General features: G+C 36.7%; 1 protein-coding gene across 1 annotated transcript in view; it reads left to right on the top strand.

The window, feature by feature from the left end:
• The window catches only part of ADAM32 (ADAM metallopeptidase domain 32), a 140038-nt gene that overhangs the window by 77673 nt on the left and 38267 nt on the right, over positions 1–24098 (top strand). Inside the window, exons 15-17 of the mRNA XM_019626793.1 lie at positions 5676–5781; positions 6875–7058; positions 15290–15373. Coding sequence (XP_019482338.1) covers positions 5676–5781; positions 6875–7058; positions 15290–15373 — 374 coding nt within the window. The remainder of the gene's footprint in view (positions 1–5675; positions 5782–6874; positions 7059–15289; positions 15374–24098) is intronic.

The raw sequence follows: 24098 nt of genomic DNA, 5'->3' as shown, positions 1-24098 counted from the left end.
TGAGGCTGAAGTTTGAAAAAAGATTTTGTGTATAAAATGAGTTACTTTTTGAAGCTTTTTAAAGGGTAACTGAAGGCTTTGGTCAAATGTCCAAAAACTACATTTATAAAGCATAAAATACATTTATACTGCTTAATAAGAGAGATTCAGCTATTCTGCAGTGATCCAAGATCATTTTAAATCATGTATAATAGGGTAGCCTAGTAGGATGATAAAAAGCCATGTCCAAACCTTACGAAGAGAAATGGATATCACCCCAAGCTGTTGGATTTGGAATTCATTGCTGTTGTTGCACATAACTTCGATTTGGGGTAAAGATGAATGTATTAGTTGTGATACATGGGATAGCTGCTTTGTGTTCAGTCTCAACAGTTTAGGATTTGTATGGAAAGGTATGGAATGTTGAGTGTTTGTGTTTACATGCGTCCAGGCAGCCAGCAGTTGGTAAGAATTATTTTGTTTTTACTTTTATTTTAAAATATCCTATTAAATAGAACTAATCTTAGTTCTGGGTGAAACCCAGAACTTAGTGGGTGAAAGGTACATTATTAAACTATTTTAATGCATTATTAATAATATATTAATATTATTAGTTATTATATTAAATATATTAATAATAAATGTAGATAATTACTAAAACAACCCACTAATTTATTTACACAACTGTGATAAACACTACAAAGGAGATTTCTGTAGTAAATGTGACTATATCATAAGAAAATTCACCTAATGTGTATGCAGTGGGTCAATAACATTGGATATAAGGGAGCAAGTATTATTTTGGTGAAGGGCATGGGAAAGAGTGTCACAGATAATAGGGAGAGCATATGAAAAGAGGCTAAAGTGAGAACCAGCTTCAAGGTGTATTTGAGCTGAAAAAAACCAAATAGCTTGATAATTTAGAAGGCAGTTGCCATATTGTACATTATTACAGAATTCTAGGCAATGGATGATTGTAGTTTGGATTTGACAGAAATAGATTTGATAGCTGTTTAGAAAAACTTTTTTTTAAAGCTGTTTTTCAAAGCAGATAAGTATTGATGATTAGTTAAATAAAGAGGTTGAAGGAGTGGGAAATGTCAAGAGTGACTCCCAATTTATGACTTTGTTGATAGGTGCATGATGATGCTATTTCCCTACTGGAAGAAAATTGGGGTATGGGTAGGAGAGAATAGAGGTTTGGTTTTATACATGCTTAGGTTTAGTTACTTGTGACAGGTCACCTTAATTTTATCTTTCAAAACACCATGAAGTATGCACTAATGTCTTCATTTCATTAAATCACTTATTTCATGGATTTACAGTGAAATGAGGGTATTAGTACATAATATCCTCACAATAATTTTTCTGGCATCAAACAGCTAGTAAAAGGCAGCTAGATCTTCCTGAAATCAGGGTTTACATTCCTTTTTTTTTTTTCTCATTTTTTTTAGCTGAGCCATCCTTGGCAGCTGTTGGCAGCTCAGCTCAGGCCGTGAATTGAACTAGTGACCTTGTTGCTCAGAGCTCACACTCATGAGTGAGCTCTTAACCAACTGAGCCACTCAGCCGGCCCTCAGGATTTACATTCTTAATGACTATTCTGCACATTTTTTTAAAGCAAGAAAGACTATACAAGATACATTGTCCTGTGGGCTCTGGCAGGTAACTTTCTGGATAAAATAACTTAACTTAGTGCATTCATTTGGCAGGATATCCCAAAGGCTGGTATCTTTTTTTCCTATCCAAATGTTGCATTCTGGAACTCAAGGGGGCTTTGTCAATAAACACCTTAGCCAAGCAAGCTCTTTGTTGGAGGCTCAATCATGAGAGACAGCAGCATGATAATGTGTAAATCAAAATTCTAAAGTAGATGGGATAGTGCAATTGAGAGTTAAGTTAGGATTAAAAAATGGAGGAAGCAGGTACAGTGGAAAGTAAGAATAGATTAAGTACCAGTTTGGGATGGATATTGCTGATGCTGAGTACCAGTCATAGCATTCCTTATCTAACTCTAACCTACTTTGTCAGTACAAAACCTAATAGCCCATATATATATGAGTCTTGGCAGATGATCAGTAGTTAGAGCTTGATTTTTTTTTTTTTTAATTTTATTGGGGAATTGGGGAAAGGGAACAGACAAGTTGCTGTCCTTTTGTTCTTCAGTCTAGTTGTGGAGGATGTCGCTTCACTGGCGCCCATGTTGGTATTATCATTGCGTTCTTCCCGGGTGAGGCAGTAGCTTACCTGTCATTGGACAGCAGCTTACGGCGGCACACGGCAGCTCATGAAAGCACATGCCAGCTGCCAGCCAGCCTCACTGCAGCCTATGCTATTGCTGGCGACTCACGGCAGCCCAGCTCCAGGTTGAGCTGTTGTTCACCACTTTAGCTGTAGAGGGCGTAGCATCACTGGCCCTCATGTGGGATCCGAACCGGGGCCCTGCTGCTCAGAGCTGGCGTCCCAAGCCAACTCCTCACCAACGTGCCACTCAGCCGGCCCTAGTGCTTACTTTTTTTATCTTCATTTTTAGATGGTTTTCATTCTTTCATGTATTGAATATCTCATTAAGCTAAATTTCATCAATAATCAGTTCCTACTTTTGCTCATTGCTTCCAAGCTAATAAATCATTTGACTATGTATTTCTGTAGATACTGATATTAATACTAACTTCTGAATTAATATTTTTAGGTTTATCTTGACCAATAATTTTATTCTTTATTTCCATGATCTCCTCTCATCTCCCTTGAATTCTGAATTGTCTTATGTTTTATTTTTCTCCGTAGCACTTATTACTATATGACTCACCACATTTATTCATTTATTTATTTATTGCCTGTCTCCCTCACTAACATGTAAGCAGGAACTTCTGAATCTTATGCTGTATCTCCAGTACATAGAATAATACCTGTTACAAAATAGTAGCTGAATAAATTTTGTTGAATAAATGAATAGTGAAAGGATGTTTTACAACTGTAGTTTGCTTTTGCAAGCAGCTCACATGTCTGGTCCAATAGTGAGGACTTGAATATTGTATTAGTTATCAACTTTACGTCCACATTAATAGAATGACTGAATAAAAGCAGATGAAAAATAATAGGCATTTATATTGCACAGTTAATGAAAATTATGAGATGCTTTTAGAGTTGGATCATTGAATTTCATCGTCACATTTCTAAAGTGACTCCCCAATCATTCTCTGGGCTTTCTCCTTCAGGATAGCCAGGTAGTTTTTTTGGTCAAAGATAGGAAAAAGGAGCTTCGATATTTCAACCTGTATCTTCTGTGATAAAGAACAACCTTTTCCAGGGGTCCCCAACAGAATTTCCTTCAGAAAACACTGGTCATGATTGGGTAATATACCCATGATCTAGCTTCAAAGGAGGTTTAGAAAGGTAATATCTGGCAATTTTTATTCTTTATGATGAGAGTTGATTTCTTCTAGCAAGGAGTAGGGTGTAAGAATATTTTAGATAGAAACAAGAGTTATAAAATATATTGTAAAAGAAAAAAACAAATAATAAATACATGATGGTAAGCGGAATCTGAGATGAGGTGAGTCAGATGTTAGGTTATGCCCACAACTTTATTGCACCTCATAGTATTTGATAATAGGGTACAGGGACTCTATACTATTTGGACTATGGAAGGGCAAATTCTCTTACTTGGTCAGTATGCTGAATTTAAGGGACTATTTGACATGTGACTTGACATTTGCAAAGTGTTGCGCTTTTAGTGTTTCCATCTCACCCTGGAAAACCTAGACTGACCTGAGAGACAGTCCCTAACACTAATGAGAGAGGGTCTTTAAGTGGGAAGTTAATAATAGGCCTCTTTGGTACCTTTAGATGCAATAGATGGACTAATATAAATTGGACTAGGAAGAAGAATATCACTTTCAACAGAATTCATCTGACTGCTCAGTGCCTAACATATTCTTTTATATTATCTTTCCAAACTGGACTGAATTATCCATTTTCTGATTTTTTTCTGGGTATTATCATGATATTTAACAAGCCCTGCATTAGTATTCCTAACCTAGTGTCTTAGATTCACAACTGTCCTGATTAAACATTGTGAATACTCAGAAATAACATTGCCTATTCTCATGGTGTCTATGCAATCACCTTTGATGGGCCAATGTTTAAAAATGGTGGAAAGATATCGAATTAGTAGATGATGAAGAATTAAAAAAAATGGTGAAGAAAAATGTAAATCATGGAAGGAGCTGTTAAACAAGAAATACTCTTGATCTTAAAATATAGAGGAGGATTCAATGGAAATCAACAGCGATTAAATAAACATCATCTTAATTAATTCTCATAACAATCCATTGAGGTAGCTATTACCTACTTTTATAGATGAAGCAGTTAGGCTTAGAAAGGTTCATTTTAGAGAAGGTAACTGTGTAGACAGAACTCAAAGGTGGCCCCCATGAAGGTGTATATGTCTTAAATAATCCCTTTCAGTTGGGGCAGAACCAGTGAATATATGATGGAATATCATTCCTGTGATTAGATTACATAGTGAAGATGAAGGAATTTTGAAGATGTAATTAAGGTCCAAAATCAGTAAGTTTTAAATTAATAGAGATTATTTAGAGTGGACCTGATCTAATCATGTGAACCCTTAAAAGATGGGAGATGTCAGCAAGATTCTCCTGTTGGTTTGGAAGAAATAAGCTGCCATGTTGTGGGCAGCGGTTCTCAACCTTCCTAATGCTGCAACCCCTTAATACAATTCCTCATGTTGTGGTGACCCCCAACCATAAAACTATTTTCGTTGCTACTCTATAACTGTAATTTTGCTACTGTTATGAATCGTAATGTAAATACCTTTTTGTTTTCCGATGGTCTTAGGCAACCCCTGTGAAAGGGTCGTTTGACCCCCAAAGGGGTCACGACCCACAGGTTGAGAACCTCTGTATGTAGAGGGACATGTGACTAGCACCTGAGTGGGAGTTCCTATGAGCCAAGATCAACCTCTGGCAGATAGTAAGAAAATGGAGCTATGACTGCAAAGAAACTGAATTCTACGAACAATCAGTGAGCTCTCAGAGCCTGAAGCTCCAGCCAATAACTTTTTTTCAGCCGAGTGAGATCTTTGAACAGAGAGGTCACTTCTGCCTTGCTGGGCTTCTGATTTACAGCAGCTGTGACATTATAAATGGGTGTTGTAAGCTGCCACGATTTTGGTAGTCTTTTACACAGCAATAAGAAATATGGTAATGAGGGAAAAATAGAGGAAAATATGTAGGTTGACAATTTTGGTCCCTTTATTTTAGACTTCCTGAAGATACAGTGAGGGTTCTTCAATGAGATTTTGTTACAGACCTGGCTTTTTATGAGTTCCTACTCAGAATCGAGGAGAACAAGTATAGTTTTCTTGTGTTATCTTTCTGTTGCCTTCTCCTGCAGAGCCCTCTCGTAGTTTACACTTCTGTAACACTTCCCTTCCTTCATAATATCTTGTGGTGAGAATAACAGAACATGAAGCAAAATAAATAAATAAATAAAATAACCATGAGCATTGCCTTTTAACTTTAGTTCTTTCTCTTTTTCTACAACCTCACTAGGAAACCCTTTGAATTAGAGAACAATAGAGAAAAAGGAAAAGGAGACATATAATATATAAGGAAATGGAAGAAGATGATAAAAAGGGGGTTTTAATCCAAATACATTTTTAACTTTGACAGGTTCAAAAAATGCTCCATTTGCCTGCTATGAAGAAATACAATCTCAAAGTGATAGGTTTGGGAACTGCGGCTTGGAAAGAGGCAAATATAAAATATGTGCATGGAGGTATGTTGCACAAATATTAAAGGTACTTTTCGTATGTTCTACAATATTCTTTCTTTAGTTTTTCTTTATATGTGTCATTCATCCCAGTAGTTCCAAGTATTACATGTGTATGGGAGTGAATCTCCAATCAAAATCTCTAGCCCTGACATATTTCTTGTGCGACAGGCTTGAATTTCCATCAAATTTTTAAACATATGTAGATGACAGTTAGGTTCCTAAATCCAATACACGATTGAAACTAATAATGCCTATTGTATTCTTTTCTTTTTGAACCTGTTCATTATTCTTTATAAAACTACTGTCCCCATTCATTCAATTGCTTGCCCAAGCTGAAGACTGCCCATTGTCCATAAATTGAAGTTCATTTTTCTCCACATCTGAAGAGCCAGCTCTTTGATAATTTGTTCTGAATTTATTTTGACAAACATTTATTAAGAACCTACCATGGGCTGGACACTGGCCTAGCTACTAGTTAGCAAATCATACATGACCCCTGTACTCATGGAATTTGTAGACTGGTAAATATACCATGTAGTTTTATACTTCCTTGATTTGCTTATGCTGTTACTTTTGTATAGAAATACCTTACTTTGCCTGTTGAAATCCTACTACTTTGTAAGCTTTGACTCAGATGGCATCTTCTCTTTGAAGTTTTCTCTAACTGCTAAGTGAGAATGTGTTCTCATATTAAATCTCTGTAAGAATTTATTTAATTTGTAGCAGTTATAATGGGATTTGTACCACATTTAGTATTAGATGATAAGGTTCTTGAGGGTAGGGGTCACAACTTATTTATCTTTAAATCCCTCTATTTATAGAGATATAAATTGTTTGAGTGACTTGATTATTTGACAATAAGTATATAAATCTGCACAGTGACTAAAAAGCTATTATAACATTGAAAGATAATCTTGGTTCGATGGCTTTATACTTTTTTACTTTTTGTTTTTAATGTTAGTGTTAAAGTATTACATTTCCCCCTAGATACATTGCCATAAATGATGAACCATTTTTTTTGTCAAAGAAAGCAAATAAGAAACATTTCTAATAAATGCCTAATGTATTATAATCATTACTTTTGTTATTTTTGCAGGAATCTTATATGTGGCAGATTAGTTTGTACCTACCCTTCTCGATCTCCTTTCCGCCAAGAAAATGTTGCTGTGATTTATGCTTATGTACGAGATGTTGTATGTATAACTCTAGACTACAGTCTTCATGGCTCAGTAATAGATCCAATGGTGGTCCGTAATGGCTCTATATGTGATGTTGAGAGGGTAAATGATTTAAAATTTATTTAAAAAATATAGTTATATTCATTTCTTCAATACATATTTTCATTTAAGTATCAAATTTAAATTCATTTCTAGTGCTATGTAACCTTAAATATATGGTTAAGGACAAAATGAATATGCTTCAGTTGGCCTCCAGATATTAAGAAGGAAATGGAACTGTTGGAGCCCCTTCAGAATTTCAATGTTGTGAGCAAGGAAACCCCCAAGCATTTTGGGGCTGGAGTAGGGAGGGGGGAGATCTTGGTAGTACAGTGTAGTTAAGTATTCTGTTGCATGGAAATTTACTTTTCTTTTTTGGAGAAAAAAAGAAGAAATCCCACTTGGTAATATGTGTCTCCTTGTGGCCCAGTAGATAAGAGGACAAGTTAGATGAGGTTGCTTAGAATCAAATATTCACCACGTATGTGTTGACGTTTTGCTAGTTACATAACCAGTCTGAGGTACCACAGCTATGTGTAGAAGGAGGATAACAATAGCATTTACTCTGTGAGGTTATTGCGAAGATTAAATGAGATAACAGTATAAAGCGCTTAACATGATGTCCGTCCAGCACATAGGAAAAGTTAAATATAAACTGGCTGTTATTATTGATTTTTATTATAATTTGTTATTTATGAGGCTGGCACAAATCTGGAGAAAACATAGAGGAAATTAGTTTACTTCAAAGTCTCATTTAGTTTCTGACCAGATCTTTGCTCATGAGGAACTATAATATAGTATAAAATGTAGGCTTTAAAGACATACATGCATAGATCTAAATTCTGACTCTTCTACTAACTTGATAGATGTTTTGAACAAATTATTTAATATGTGAAATGTGTATATTAATAGCCACTTTTAGTGGTTTTATAGTTTAAATGAAGTTTACTGTAGGTAAAGTATATAGTCTTTTTAATGCTGGCTTCCTCTCATGGCTAGGAGTCATAAATGCCTCCATAAAGGAAGGATGTGCTAGGGAGCTCAATAGATATATTTAAGCCATCGAGCCAAAACAAAAAATGAAACAGTCAGTAGATGATTTGATAATATTCAGATGGTGATTTAATAAGAATAGAATTTTCTAAAACACGGACAGTTCTTCTCAGTGATAATGTATGAACATTTTTTTACCAGGTAATCTTTAATGATTATATAATTCATATTCAATATATAATTTCTATATGTTGAAACATTCCTGGCAATTTTGTTTCTGTCAGTAGTGTCCGTATGTAACAGGACTCTTCATGGCAATTTTACTGAGGCAGGCAGACAATAGATACTACATTTCAAATAGAGTTGTTAGACACCATTATGGCCAAGAACTAATGAGAAGACTCAACCATTGAAGGTTTAATAGGGTTAGGTTGTTTGGAATTTAGAAAGGGTTTTGTGAGGCCATTTCTTTGAAGAGAGTTGTACTGTGCCTTAATATTTAAAAGGACATCATTTTCACATTATTTTATTTTAGCCTGGAAACAAATCTCAAATGCTTTAGAAAAAGTATCATTGCACTCAGGTAAAGAAAATTGTAACTTAGGGAAGTAGATATTGCTATAAATAATGGAATGGGTACTATATCCTTAATCCTCTGATTATTATACTTTAAACTTAAAAGGATTGTGCCTGGTCGTTTAAAATACGTCCCATAATAGAATGTTAGGTATCTGTAGTATAATTTAATAAAAGTTTCTACTATCTTTATTAGGGGACTCTAATAATGGCTCATATTTAATGCAAATTTCATATATATCCTGATTATATTGAGTTGATTTTCTTCCTATGCCAACTTTTGATATGTGCAATGAATACAGGATATTCTTTTAACTGTACTCTTAAGAATAGTTTTGTTAGATTTCATGGTATTGTAATAAAAAAGTGGTTATTTGGTTATGATTTTTTTATGTCCATCGTGTTTCATTTGTATCTCCTATTTGTCTGCCCTGAAACATTTTTTAAATACCAGTTTTTAGAGCAATTTTAGGTTCACAGCAAAATTGAGAGGAAGATACACACATAGATTTCCCATATACCCCCTACCCCCATACAAGCATAGCCTCCCCCTTATCAAAATCCCCAAGAGTGGTGTATATTTGTTACAATTGATGAACTCACAGTAACACATCATAGTTACACAAAGACACTAACTTACTCGTACATAAGTGCTCACTCTTGCTGTTGTACTTTCTGTTAGTTTCTGAGCTGTTATTTTCCTTCTGTCTAAAGAACTTCTTTTAACATGTCTTGCAAGGCAGCTCTACTAGTAAAAATTCCCTCAATTTTTGTTTGTCTGAGAAAGTCTTTATTTCTCATTCACTTTTTTTTCCATTTTTTTATTAGTTTCAGATGTACAAAGCAATGTAACAGCTAGACATTTAAACCCCTCATAAAGTGATAACCCACCCCCCAAGCTACTACCCCACTGACATCTTATGTAGCTGTTACAGTACCATCGACTATCTTCCCTATGTTATACTCCACATCCCGTGACTATATATACCTATATATTTAGTTATAGTTGACATCAATAGTACCCTACTTCAGCTTCAAGTGAAGAGTGCATCAGATACAGTCTATGAAGTTATCCTCCTGATAAGTCCAGTGTCCATCTGGCACCTACATGATCTTTAAAACATTGTTGATTATATTCCCCATACTGTATTAACTACCAGTTTGTATTGCTTAATACCTTCACCTTTTTCACCCTGCCCCACCCTGTTCCCATCTATCACCCTGATATATCTAGTACCCACCTGATACCATATATAGTTATTACAATACCATTGACTATATTCCTTATGCTATATGTTACATCCCCATGACTATTTTGTAACCACCAATTTGTACTTCTTAACCTCTTCCCGTTTCAACCATCCTTACTACCCCTCCTACCCCCCCAATCTTAAAGAAGTCCCTCTAAGATTTCTTGTAATACTGGCTTTGTGGTGATGAACTCCTTCAGCTTTTTCTTGTCTGGGAAGTTCCTTATCTGTCCTTCAATTCTAAATGATAATGTTGCTGGGTAGAGTAATCTTGGTTGTATGTCGTTGTTTTTCATCACTTGGTATATATCCTGCCAATCCCTTCTTGCCTGCAGTTTCTGTTGAGAAATCAGCTGCCAACCTTATGGGGGCTCCCTTGTAGGTAACTAACTGCTTTTCTCTTGCTGCTTTTAAGATTCTCTCTTTGTCTTTAACTTTTGGCATTTTAATTATGATGTGTCTTGGTGTTGGCCTCTTTGGGTTTATCTTGTTTGGGACTCTCTGCACTTCCTGGGATTTTATGTCTATTTCCTTCACCAGGTTAGAGAAGTTTTCTGTCATCTCTTCAAATAGGTTTTCAATTTCTTGTTCTCTCTCTTCTCTTTCTGGTACCCCTATAATGCGAACTTTGGTATGCTTGATATTGTCCTGGAGGCCCCTTAAACTGTCCTCATATTTTTGGATTCTTTTTTCTTTTTGCTGTTCTGGTTGGGTGTTTTCTGCTACCTTATTTTCTACATTGGTAGTTGTATCCTCTGCTTCATCTAATCTGTTGTTGATTCCCTGTAATATAGTCTTCATTTCCATTATTGTATCCTTTATTTCTCACTGGTTCTTTTTCATGTTTTCTATCTCCATTTGTATATTTCCTATCTCTCTGTCGAAGTTCTCCCTGAGATCATTGAGCATTCTTTTTTTTTTTTTTAAGATTTTTATTGGGGAATTGGGGGGATGGGAACAGTGCTGGGGAATTGGGGAAAGGGGAACAGACAAGTTGCTGTCGTTTTGTTCTTCAGTCTAGTTGTGGAGGATGTTGCTTCACTGGCCCAAGTTGGCACCATCATTGCGCTCTTCTCTGGCGAGGCAGATCAGTCGCCGGCTTCTGGACGGCCGCTCACTGCGGCTGCTGGCCGCTCACGCTGGCTGCTGGCCACACACGGTAGCCCATGGCAATCCACTGCCACAGGGACTGCAGCCCACGCCGTCGCCGGCGACTCACGGCAGCCCAGCTCCAGGTTGAGCTGTTGTTCAGCATCTTAGCTGTAGAGGGCAGTGTCACTGGCCCTCATATGTGGGATCCGAACCGGGGCCCTCTGGCATCCCAAGCGAGTTCTTAACCATCGCGCCACTCGGCCGGCCCCATCGAGCATTCTTATAACCAGTGTTTGGAATTCTGTGTCTGATAGATTGCTTATCTCCAATTTCACTTAGTTCTTTTTCTGGAGCTTTGTTCTGTTCTTTTATTTGGGACATGTTTCTTTGTCTCCCCATTTTGGCTGCCTCCCTGTGCTTGTTTCTATGTATTAGGTAGGGCTGCTATGTCTTCCACTCTTAGTAGAGTGGCCTTGTGTAGTAGGTGGGCTGTGGGGTCACGGGTGCAGTCTTTCTGGTCACCTGAGCCATGCGCTCCAGGTGTCCCTTGTGTGGGTTGAGTGTGCCCTCCTGTTGTAGTTGAGCCTTGGTTGATAATTGCACATCAATAGGAGGGGCTAACCCTTGGGTTCACTGGTTGTGAGGACTGGCCTTGACTACAGTGGAGGAGTCGTTGTGCAGGGGCTGACTCTATAGAGTAGGATCTGCCTCAGCTGGAGTCTGGTGCCTGCCCAATCCTCCCCTTGGGCGTGGCATACTTGGAGGCAACTGGGCAATGCTCCAGCTTGTTTTGAAGCTTGCCACTGGGCTACCATGGAGAGGATTTGCTGTAGATCAAGTTCAGCCCCAGCCCGTGCCTCACCTGGGGTCACCCAGCAGGAACCACAAAGAAATCTGCAGATGGCTGTTGCCTCCACTATGCTTGGAAGTGCCTTAAGAGGTCAAGGAGCGAACCACAGGCAGCAGCTGCTAGTGCCACACCTAGGGATGCTCAGCCAGAGGTACAGGACAGGCTCCAGCCAGATGATGCTTGTCTGGGTTCCGTGAACCTTTGAGAGACCCTAGGAAAGTCTGCAGCTTGAGCCAAGGCAGACGGTCTGCACAAAAAACCTCAGGAAGTGGCCTGAGTGTGTCTGTAAGTTGGATGGGGTGAAGCCTCAAATCACCAGGGCCTGGCAAACTAAGAGCAGAGACTCAGATATGGCGGCTGCCTGCGTCTGCTTGTGGGGAAGGTGGTGGGTTCAGCAAAGAAACAAAGGCATCCACCAGCTCCTCCATCCAGGAGAAAGCCACCTCTCCAGCCCCTGCTCAAGCCAGACAACTCAGTTCCCCACCATTTGTCCTTTCCAGCTGCTGCCCCAGCGCTGGAGCTGAGTGAGTGATTCTGTTGGTGGGTAAGTCTGCACACAGTCCCTTTAAGAGAAGCACCTGGGAGTGCATCAGCACTGAGTCACACTCAGTACAATCTCCACTGGTTTTCACAGCCAGAAATTATGGGGACTTCTCTCCCCGATACTGGAATCCTAGGCTGGGGTGGGGCTGGGACCTCTCGCTCCTCTCTGGGGTGGGGAGGACCCGCATAGTCAAAATATCCCTCCTGATCTTTAATGGTCAAACGCAGGTGTGGGACCATTCTGCATCTCTGTCCCTCCTACCAGACTGGAGGTGGCTTCTTCTGCGCATCCTTAGTTGAAAGGCTTCAGTTCAGCTTGATTTTAGGCAATTCTCAATAATGGTTGTTATGTAGATTAGTTGTAATTTTGATGTGGTTGTGAGAGAAGGTAAGCAGAGTGTTTACCTACTGCACCATCTTGGTTTCCCTCTCATTCACTTTCGAAGGGTAATTACACAGTATATAAAATTTAGGTTTTTTTTGTTTTTGTTTTTTCTGTCAACACTAAATATTTCACTCCACTCTCTTCTGACTGCATGGTTTCTGAGTAGAAGTCAGAAGTAATTCTTATTTTTGTTCCTCTGTAGGTGAGATTTATTTTTAACTCTGTCTTTTCTCAAGATTTGTCCTTTGGTATTCTATAGTTTGAACATGATATGCTAGGTGTAGTGTTTTTGTGGGCATTTATCCTGCTGCTTGTTTTCTGAGCTTCCTTTCTGACACCTTTCTGAGCTTTGGTGTCTGACATTAACTTGGGCTATATTCTTGGTCATTATAGTTTCAAATATTTTTCTGTTCCTTTCTTTCTTTCTATTTCCATTACACGTATGTTATAGCTTTTGTAGTTGTTCCGCAGTCCTTGGGTGTTTTGTGTTATTCTTCTCAGTCTTTGTTCTGTTTGCTTTTTAGTTTTCAAAGATTCTATTGATATAGCCTTTAGCTCAGAGATTCTTTCTTCAAACATTTCTAGTATACTAATAAGCCCATCAATGGCATTCTTCATTTTGTTGTTTTTTTTTCACTCTGGCACTTATTTTTGGTTCTTTCTTAGGCTTTCCATCTCTCTGCTTATATCACCCATCTGTTCTTGAATGCTTTCTACTTTATTTGTTCGAACCCTTAGCATATTAATCACAGTTGTTATAAACTCCTACTCTGATCATTCAGATATCCTTGCCATATCTCCTTCAAATTGTGTTTTTTTGGCTTAGGTACATTTTCTTGATAGCTGGCTATGATGTACCAGGTTAAAGAACTGCTGTAAGTAGGCCTTTAATAATGTGGTGGTGAGGTGTGGGGAGAGGGGAACTGTTTTTTAGTTCTGATTAGGTCTCAGTCTTTTAGTGAGTCCATGCCTCTGGACTGTGAATTTTAGAAATGTTTCTCAGGTTTTTTTTCTACTCCTTTAGTTGGGACAGGGTGGCTGGAGTGGGCTGGAGTTGGGTATTTCCCTTTTCCCACATGGAAGTCCAGAGCTGACTGGAATTGGGTATTTCCCTTCTCTCAGATCAGTTAGGCTCTGATAAAACCCCAGCAGGCTAGCCTCTGGTTAACTAGTTTCTCCTTGTTAAGAACAGAGTGCTCTGGTTTCTTTTCCCCTCCCCCTGCCCAAAACAAGGAACTTTTTCTCTGATATTTATTGTGAGGACCTGGTTGAGCTCCTGGAGGTAAATCTCACAAAATTGTGGGGGCGCCACATGATTGGGTTCCTGATTCTCAGAGTTACTGATTCTCAGAGTTGTCCACAGTGAGCCTCCAGTAATCCATCAGATACAGTTCAGGTTTTCCTATCATGGCACTGGTACCTGAGGTGGTTTCTTCTTGCGAATCTCTGCTCTAGTAAGCGCTGACTCCCTTGTATTCGTTTCTGTGTTTCCCCAGTCTTGAGGGTAAGTGGTTTGCCCTTTGTCTCTACTTCTCTTAGGAAATCCCAGGAGAGTTGTTGATTTTTTCAGTATGTTTAACTTTTTACTTGTTGTTAGGACAGAGTGGTGGCTTCCAAGCTCCTTACATGCAGATCAGATACTGGAAGCCTGAATCAAATTTTTTTTTTAAATAGGCTTTATTTCTTTTTTTTTTTTTAATTTTTATTGGGGAATTGGGGGGATGGGAACAGTGCTGGGGAATTGGGGGAAGGGGAACAGACAAGTTGCTGTCGTTTTGTTCTTCAGTCTAGTTGTGGAGGACGTTGCTTCACTGGCCCAAGTTGGCACCATCATTGTGCTCTTCCCGGGCGAGGCACATCAGTCGCCGGCTTCTGGACGGCCGCTCACGGCGGCTGCTGGCCGCTCACGCTGGCTGCTGGCCACACACGGTAGCCCATGGCAACCCACTGCCACAGGAACTGCAGCGTACGCCATCGCCGGTGACTCACAGCAGCCCAGCTCCAGGTTGAGCTGTTGTTCAGCATCTTAGCTGTAGAGGGCAGTGTCACTGGCCCTCATATGTGGGATCCGAACCGGGGCCCTCTGGCATCCCAAGCCAGTTCTTAACCATCGCGCCACTCGGCCAGCCCTAAATAGGCTTTATTTCTTAGAGCAGTTTTATATTCACATCAAAACTTGTACAAAGTACAGGAGAGTTCCTGTATACCGTTTACCCCTGCATAGGGATAGACTCCTACACTATCCAGAATCCCACCAGAGCAACACATTTGTTATAATTGATTAACCTACATTGACACATTATTATCACCCATCATCTGTAGTTTACATTACACTTAAATGAAAAATCTCAAAATACTGGGAGATTAAGCAACCATACTTCTGAATAACAACACATGCCACAGGAGAAATCTCAAGATAAATTGAAAGATATTTTGAAGTAGATGAAAATGAAAGTACAACATATAAAAAATCTGTGGGGTGCAACAAAAGCAGTACTTAGATGGGTATTTATTGCATTGAATAGTTATAGTCATAAGTTATAAAATTACTGATTGTAATGTTAAGGTAGTTGGACCCCTCTGACTTTGAAATTTTATTTGTTAGGTTTGTGTAAATGGTGACTGTGTGGAATCGAGGTCAATTATGGATGAATTCTCTGATTGTTCAGAAAAGTGCAATGGAAATGGAGTAAGTAAGCACATGATTTATGTTTTTCAAATTATATCTATCTTGGACACTTTTCAGCATCACTAAATATATTCAGCATTTATTGGATTCCAACCATATGCTAGTGTTGGGTCACAGACTCCTCCAGAGCTTCCTGAATGTAATCTGAAACTGGCCCCCATACCTGGAGGGCAGGGAGAGGCTGAAAAGAAAGGTAGATTACTCCTGATTGGTAGGTTCAGGTTTAATAAACAAGGCAAGTTACTTATGAGGCTTGTCTTGGGCGGTCGCATGACAAGTAGTTTCTGTACCTGCCAGCCAGAATTTTAAAAGTTAATATAAAGGCCATAATTGCATTCAGTCACATATACAGGCGGCCTTAACTGGGTTTAGTCACATACCCAATCCAGATAGTTTCATCATTATGTTTCTATCTCCAGGTTGTGTTGTTGGGTAACTTCTAGTGCAGGGAAAGCAAGCGAGCACATAGTCCAAGCACAGCGGAGGGGATGGGAGCTTCAAATTTCCTAGGTCCAGCTTGTGGGTCAAACCAGTGCTCATGTCTTCTTAATGACCTTTCCCAATAGGCAGACCCTGCTGTATCTCCATGTTATGGTGTGCTGGGAGAGGGGCGATGTGGTCAGCATATTGCCACTCCTCTAACCTTCCTAATGTAGTCTGTCTCGTCTAGGTGGTGCACGGATATACTTTAGCCTCACCCTGTGCTCTTGGATTCTCAGTGGTATCTTGTCTGTGAATAATGGTTAGTTATTTCCCCTGAGGGGGAGCAAAGCTGGGAGCAACCTGTTTTGCCATCTTGGTGATACCACTTTCCTCTTTTTTCTTAGTCTAGCTGAAGATTGGTCAATTTTCCCCCCCAAAATAACTAGTTTTCTTTTTCATTAATGTTTTCCTTTGTCTTTTTGGTCCTTATTTATTTCACTGTGATCTTTGTAATTGCCTTTTTTTTGCTAACTTTGGGCTTATTTTTCTTTTTCTAGTTCCATTAAGTGTAAAGTTAGATTGCTTATTTTAGATCATCTATTTTCTTAATATGTGCATTTATCAATATAAACTACCTTTAAGAACTAGTTTTGCAGCTTCCCAAATTTCTGCTGTGTTGTGTTTTCGTTTTCATGTGTTTTAGGTATTTTCTTGATTTCCTTTTTAATTTCTTCTTTGACCCACTGGTTGTTCAGAAATTTGTTGTTTAATTTCTACATGTTCGTGAATTTTTCAGCTTTCCTCTTGTTGATTTGTAACTTCATATCATTTTGGCCAGATAAGATACTTGTATGTTTGCAGACTTAGATTTGCTGAGATTTCTTTTGTGGCCTATGATATGACCTATCCTTGGCAATGTTCCATATGAACTTTAGAACAATATATATTCTGCTGATGTTTGATGAAATGTTCTGTATATATCTGTTAGGTCCAATTGGTATAAAGTGTGGTTCAGTCTAACATTTCCTTCTGATTTTCTGTCTGGATTATCTATCCGTTGTTGAAAGTGGTTTGAAATATCCTACTTTTATTGTATTGCTGTCAATTTCTTCCTTCAGATCTGTTACTATTTTATATATATATATATATATATATATATATATATATATATATATATATATATATATATATATATATATTTGGTGCTCTAATGTTGGGTTTGTATGTTATAATTGTTATATTTTAAAGAATTGGCCCCTTTATCATTATATGATGACTTTTTTTATCTTGTTGCTATTTTGTTTGTTTTGGTGTTTTTTTAAAGATTTTTTCCCCCTCCCCCCTCTCTTGTTACTATTTTTGGCTTAAACTCTATTTGACTGACATAAGGATAGCTACCCCACCTTTCTTTTGATTTCTACATTGATGGAATATTTTTTCCATCTCCATTTTGAGCTTACGTGTGCTCTTAAAAGTGAAGTCAGTCTCTTGAAAGCAGAATTTAGTTGGGTTTTGTTTTTATCCATTCATTTTATGCATCCACTCTGTACCTTATGATTAGTTAATTAACTTCACTAACCTTTAGAATAATTGTTGATATATAAGGACTTATTAATGCCACTTCTTTAACTGCTTTCTGGCTGTGTTTTAGTTCTCTTGTTCTTTTCCCCCTTTCTTTCTGCCTACCTTTGTGAATTGGTGGTCTTTCATGGTGGTGTACTCGGATTCCCCTCTTTTTATTTTTTTGTGAATCTACTATAGGTTTTTCTTTGTGGTTACCATAAGGTTTACTTAAAACATCTTGTATTATAGATAAAACAGCCCATCTTAAGCTAATTGCAACTTAACTTCAATCATATACAAACTCTCTAACCATTTATTGCCTTCTTTTATGTTTTTGATGTCATAATTTACCTTTTTTGATATTATGTATTCATTACCAAACTATATTAAATATAATTATGTTAATAATCTTTTCCTTTAACCTGTATATTGTTATCAAGTGGTTAATGGACAGTCACATTACAGATTTAGAGTTTTCTAAATCTGTTATTTAGTTTTACCAGTTTTTTGTATATTTTTTTATGTTTTCATGTAACTGATTACATCTTTTTATTTCAGATGAAAGAATCCCTTTCAGCATTTCTTGTAAGGCAGGCTAGTGGTAATGAATGCCCTGGTTTTGCTTGTCTGGGAAACTTTTCATTTCTTCTTCATTTCTGAAGGATACGTTTGCTGAATGGAGTATTCTTGGCTGATTTTTTTTTTCTTTTCACACTTCAAATATGTCATTCCACTCTCTCCTGGCCTTACGAGTGTCTGCTGAGAAATCCAGTGATAGCCTATTGGGGGTTCCTTTGTAGATTACAGTTATTTTTTTCTCTTGCTACTTTTTAAGATTTTCTCTCTTTGTCTTTGATTTTTGTGAGTGTCATTGTAATATGTCTTAGAGAAGGTCATTTTGTATTGAGATACTGGGGTGATCTATTAGTTTTATGGATTTGGCTGTCCAAGTCTCTTCCTAGGTTTGTAAAGTTCTTTTTTTTGAAAAATATTTTTACCAAAATAAAGCTAACCTACAATATTATATAAGTTTCAGGGGTACACCATAGTTATTCAACATTTGTATATCTAAAGAAGTGATCACCATAAGTTCAGCAACCATCTGACACCATACCACACTATCACAATATTATTGACTATATTTCCTATGCTGTGCATTACACCCCCATAACTTATTTGTTTTATACCTGGAAATTTGAACCTTTTATTCCCCTGTATCCTTCCCCCCCCTCTTTTAATTTTTCAATTACAGTTGACACTTGGTAATATTTTATAGTAATTTGAGGGGTATTACATAGTAGTTAGACATTTATGTAATTTAAAAAGTGATTCCCCTAATTAGTCTAGTACCCACCTGGCACAATACATAGTTATTACCATATTATTGACTATGTTTCCTATGCTTTAACTTTACATCCCCATGACTATTTTATAGCTACCAATTTGCATTTCTTAATCCTCTCACTTCTAAACCCTGCCTGCAACCCTCTCCCATCTATCAACCCAACAAATCTAGTACTCATCTGACACCATACGTAGTTATTAAAATATTATTGACTATATTCCTTATGCTATACCCTACATCCCCATGACTACTTTGTAACAACCAATTGTATTTCTTAATCCCTTTCCCTTAATTCCAAGGCAGCCACGATAGCACAATTAAAGACACTCATGAAAGAGGACCTCCAGAATTGCTTTAGAAAGTAGCACGATGGGATAAGTGTGTTCGAAGCGAGGGGGAGTATTTGGGGGGAATTAATGGCAATGCGTCTTACTGTAATAATTTTTTTTCACAATTCATACAAACTTTTAATATAAAACGGAAATCTTCAAAAATGGTTATGTTCCCCTCACCCAACCTTGGGCCTCCAGACCCCTCATCCCCAGGGCTACATAATCCTTCTCTGTTTTGAGAGGTCAGTGAAGGAACCCTTAAGGGACTAATCATCCACAACAACAGCAAAAGTTTATGGAAGTCAGCCATCAGCTGTAATACATACATTTTTTTCAAACACATATGAAATATTTACAAAATTGAAAATATATTAGGCTATAAATTAAGTCTCAATCAATTTCAAATGTTTAAAATTATATAGACTATATCCTCTAATCACAATGAAATTATTTTAGGAAAAATATTAATAAAAAGACAATTAGAAATATTCCAAAGTAAGCAATGTGTCAAAAAACCCCAAAAAACCTCCTGGGTCAAAGAATAAAATCATAATGGAAATTAGAAATTATTCTGAATGGAATGATAATGAGAATATGACATATCAAAATTTTTTTAAATTATTTTTTATTATGAAATACACAGTTTTTTAGAATTAGTTTCAGCTGTACAACACAGTGCAATAGTTACACTTTTTTACCCCTCGAAGTGACAATCCCCCTCCCGCAATCTGCCACCCCACTTCCCCCCAATATCATACATATCTATTACAATTCCCTTGACTCCTCTCCCACACTATACTCCACTGTAATAATTTTTTTTAATTTAAACAATCACCATATTGTTTGATCACACCTCGTAGGTCCTCTTTCAACTATACCACTTATAGTGTAGGTAACCTTATAATAAAGAAGTAATCCATATCTACCCTCCCATCACTTGTATCGTGCTGTCATTTTACTTACACAGAAGCACACATAATTCAATACATTGTTGCTATTATTATTTTGAATAATCGAGTAACTATTAGATCAATTATGAAGCACAATAAAGGTTTTTATTTTATTTCACTTATTCCATTTCTAATGCTCTTTTTTCTTTATGTAAATCTGATTTTTATGACCTATATAATTTTTGTCTCTGATAAACTTCTTTTATCATTTCTTCCAAGGGAGGTCTACTGAAGATAAATTTCTCAATTTTTGTTTGGGAAAGTCTATTTCTTTTTCACTTTTGAAGGGTAATTTTGAAGTATAACAAATTCTAGCCTGGTGATTCTTTTCTTATGATCACTGTAAACACTTCACGCTATGCTCTTCCTTGCATCATTTCTGAATGGTAATCCAATGTGATTTTTATCCTTGTGCCTCTCTAGACAAGGAGTTTAATCACCTCTGGCTTCTTTGAAGACTTTTCTTTATCTTTGATTTTCTGAAGTTTGAATATCATACTCCTTGGTGTAAATTTTTGTCATTTATCCCCTTCTGTGTTTTCTGAGTTTCCTGGATCTGTGGTTTGGTGTCTGACCTTAATTTTGCAAAACTCTCAGTCATTTTGCTTCATATATTTCTTGTTTCTTTCTTTCTTTGCCTTCTAGTATTCCCATTACACATATGTTATATATTTTGTAGTTGCTCATAGTTCTTGGAATTTCTGGTTGTTTTTTAACTTTTAAATTTTTTTTATTTTGCAAGTTTCTATTGAGATAGCCTCAAATTCTGAGATTCTTTCCTCAGCTTTGATAAGTCTGCTCCTGACCCCATTAGAGGAATTTTTTATTTCTGTTGCAGTTTTTATCTCTAGCATTTCTTTTTGTTCATTCTTGGAATTTCCACCTCTCTGCTTATTTTACCCATCTATATGTGCATGCTGTCTACTTTATCCACTAGAGCCCTTAGCATATTAATCATGGTTGTTTTAAATTCCTGGTCTGATAATTACAACATCTTTGCCATAGCTGAGCTTGCTTTGTCTTTTCAAAATGTGCTTTTTGCTTTTTCATGTGCCTTGTGGCTTTTTTCTTGATAGCTGGACAAGATTTACTGGGTAAATGGAACTACAGTAATGTCGTGGTAAGATGTGTAGAAGACGAGGGGAAGCTTTCTCTAGTCCTTTAATTAGGCCTTATTCTTTTAGTGAGCCTATACCTCTGGCCTATGAATTTCACAAGTATTTCTCTGTTTTTCCCCCCTTTTAGGTAGGACAGCATGGCTAGAGTATACTAGTTGGGTATTTCCCTTCCCCTATGTCAGTTAGGTTCTGAAAAAACTTCAGTAATTTTAGACTCTGATAAAATAGTTTCTCTTGAAGTTAGGCCATGATAAGAAGAATGGAATCCTCAGGTGTATTTTCACTTGTTTCTTTTCCCCTCCCCTGGCTGGAAGTACAAGGGAATTTTTCTTCTATACTCAGTATGAAAATCTGTTGGAGCTCCTGAATGTAAAACTCATAAAAGTGTGGGGACCCACTATTAACTGAGCCCCGTGGAGATTTTAACTCTCAGACTTTTCTAAACTGAGCTTCCAGTAGTACATCAATGACAACTTAATTTTTCCTACCCTGGTACTGATTTCCGTGGGGGTTTCTGCTCTAGTAAGTTGTGATTCCCTGTATTTACTTGACAGTCTCTCCAGTTTTGGAGGTAACAGTTTGTTCTGTAATATTACTTCTATGATGGATATAAGAAGAATTGTTGAATTTTTTAGTTTGTTGAGATTTTTACTTGTGAGGATGGAGTGGTGACTTCCAAGATCCCTACATGCCAGACCAGAAACTGGTGTTTTGTTAAAAAATGTTAAAAACATTTTCTCTGCTGCTATAACTAGAGAGATATAAATTGAGATATAAATATATAAATAGGAAATTCATTAAAATGCTTTTCTGAAGACACAGTGAAAACTGCTCTACTAAAACTTTACAGAAATCTTCCAGTGCAGTGACATCCAACCTATCCAGTCAATCATTCTATAAATTAATAGCTTAAAAAAAAACAGACAATACTCAGATGTGATCATTTGGCATTCCAAATACCAAATCACGATTTGATGAGTTGACTGGTAGACAAACTGATATTGGGTGAGTTGGCCTAGGCAAATTGGCTTTCAATGAATTGCTTTTTCAGAAAATTAGCTTAAGGACAAAAACCACACAATATTAGAATAATAAATATTACAATAATAAGAAAAAACAAATTGTAGCACTAGTAAGTTAAAAAACACATTCGAAAACAAGTGTAAAGCATTATTCCAATTTAAAAATATTGTTTCTGTTGAATACTTTCAGCAGTCAGACATTTAAATATGCCAAGGGAATAAATAAATGGGTAAGGCTCATTTGATATACAACCACAGACATTAAACTGCTTGTGTTACCACTGACACACCACCTAATTATATTGCTTTATTATATCTTATTTTCTTAAATATCTCTGAGCATTCACACTTGTTTATATATACATATATATTCATGAAAATGTTTAACTTTACATAATTATACTAATGCTATCATGTTAATTTTTGTATTGTTCTCTTGTTATCAGTTTACCAGGAATCATTCCTTCTTTGTTTATTTTAGACTCATTTAATCACATACAGAGATATATTTATGTACACATATATTCTTTGATATTAGCAAGAACCCACAACCCTGCTTGGCACGTACTAGGTACTCAAATATTTGCTGAATGAATATCTATCTATCTATCATCTATCTATGGATTGATATTAGATTTAGATATAGATCATGTCACACGTTTCTGTATCTTACTGTTTTATTCAACAATACTTAACTTTAAATTCTTCTAAGTTAGTAGATATAGCTTTGATAAGCATCCTTGTATGTATGTCTTTGCATGCTGGCACCTATATTTTTGTGGGATATTTACCAGGAGTGCAACTGTGTGGTTGAAGGATCTATATATTTAAAATTTTAGTAATGATAGATTTGTTAAAAGCCAGATTGCTGTCCCAAAATACCAAAACACTTTTAATTTTACTTACAATGTAATAATCTCCTCCTCCTCTTCTCTTTTACTCCCAATCCTCTTGAGCAATGAATGTTATAAATATTACATTTGAATACTCTGTGCATGCAGTGTAAAACTTATTTTGAGGCTAAATTTCTCCAGCAATACAATTGTTGACCTGCTTACAATCCAAGTTCTCACGCCTTCAAATTCATAGACATTACTTAATCTTTTGTTTCCCCATAAAAAATGTACTCATCATGGAAGGCTTGGAATATTTAGAAATCTAAAGTAGAAAGCAAAAATTAGCCATCTTTTTGCAATACAGAGATAACTCTTTTCCTAAAAGCATTGTTTACATTGTATGTATATGTGTACATATGTATAAATTTATTTGTCAAATATGTTTATATGTATAAGTGTGCTAATTAATTCAGTCAGTCACTGATTCAACAAAGATAACATGGTACTATATATAAAGAAAAAAACATGCTTTAAAAATTTTTATCTTTTACTCTTCTATTTTAGAATTAAATTTACTGGGGTGACATTGGTTAATAAGATTATATGTTTCAAGTGTATAATATTATAATACATCATCTGTATATTGGATTGTGTACTCATCACCTAAAGTTTAGTCTCCTTCTGTTACCATATATTTAACCCCTTTAACCCTTTTCAGCATCCCCCACCACCTTTATTTTCTAACCACTGTACTCTTATCTCTGTCAATGAGTTTTTTTTCTTTGTTTTGTTCATTCATTTGTTGCTTTCTGTTTTATATCTCACATGAGTGATATAATATGATTCTTGCCCTTTAGCATCCGACTTATTCATTTAGCGTGATACTCTCAAAATCCATCCATGTTGCAGATGGCAGGATTTCATCTTTTCTTATGGCAGAGTAGTATTCCACTGTATATATGTACCACATCTTTATCCAATTATCCATCAAAGGACACTTGGGTTGTTTCCATGTCTTGGCTACCGTGAAGATAGGGGTACATAAAGGTTTACAAATAAATGTTTTCAGATTTTTTGGGCAGATACCCAGAAGAGGGATTGCTGGTTTATCTGTTAGCTCTATTCCTAATATTTTG

The sequence above is a fragment of the Hipposideros armiger genome, unplaced genomic scaffold (genome assembly GCF_001890085.2).
Source record: "Hipposideros armiger isolate ML-2016 unplaced genomic scaffold, ASM189008v1 scaffold_690, whole genome shotgun sequence".
NCBI lineage: Eukaryota > Metazoa > Chordata > Mammalia > Chiroptera > Hipposideridae > Hipposideros > Hipposideros armiger.
This window is presented reverse-complemented; position numbering and strand designations above follow the sequence as displayed.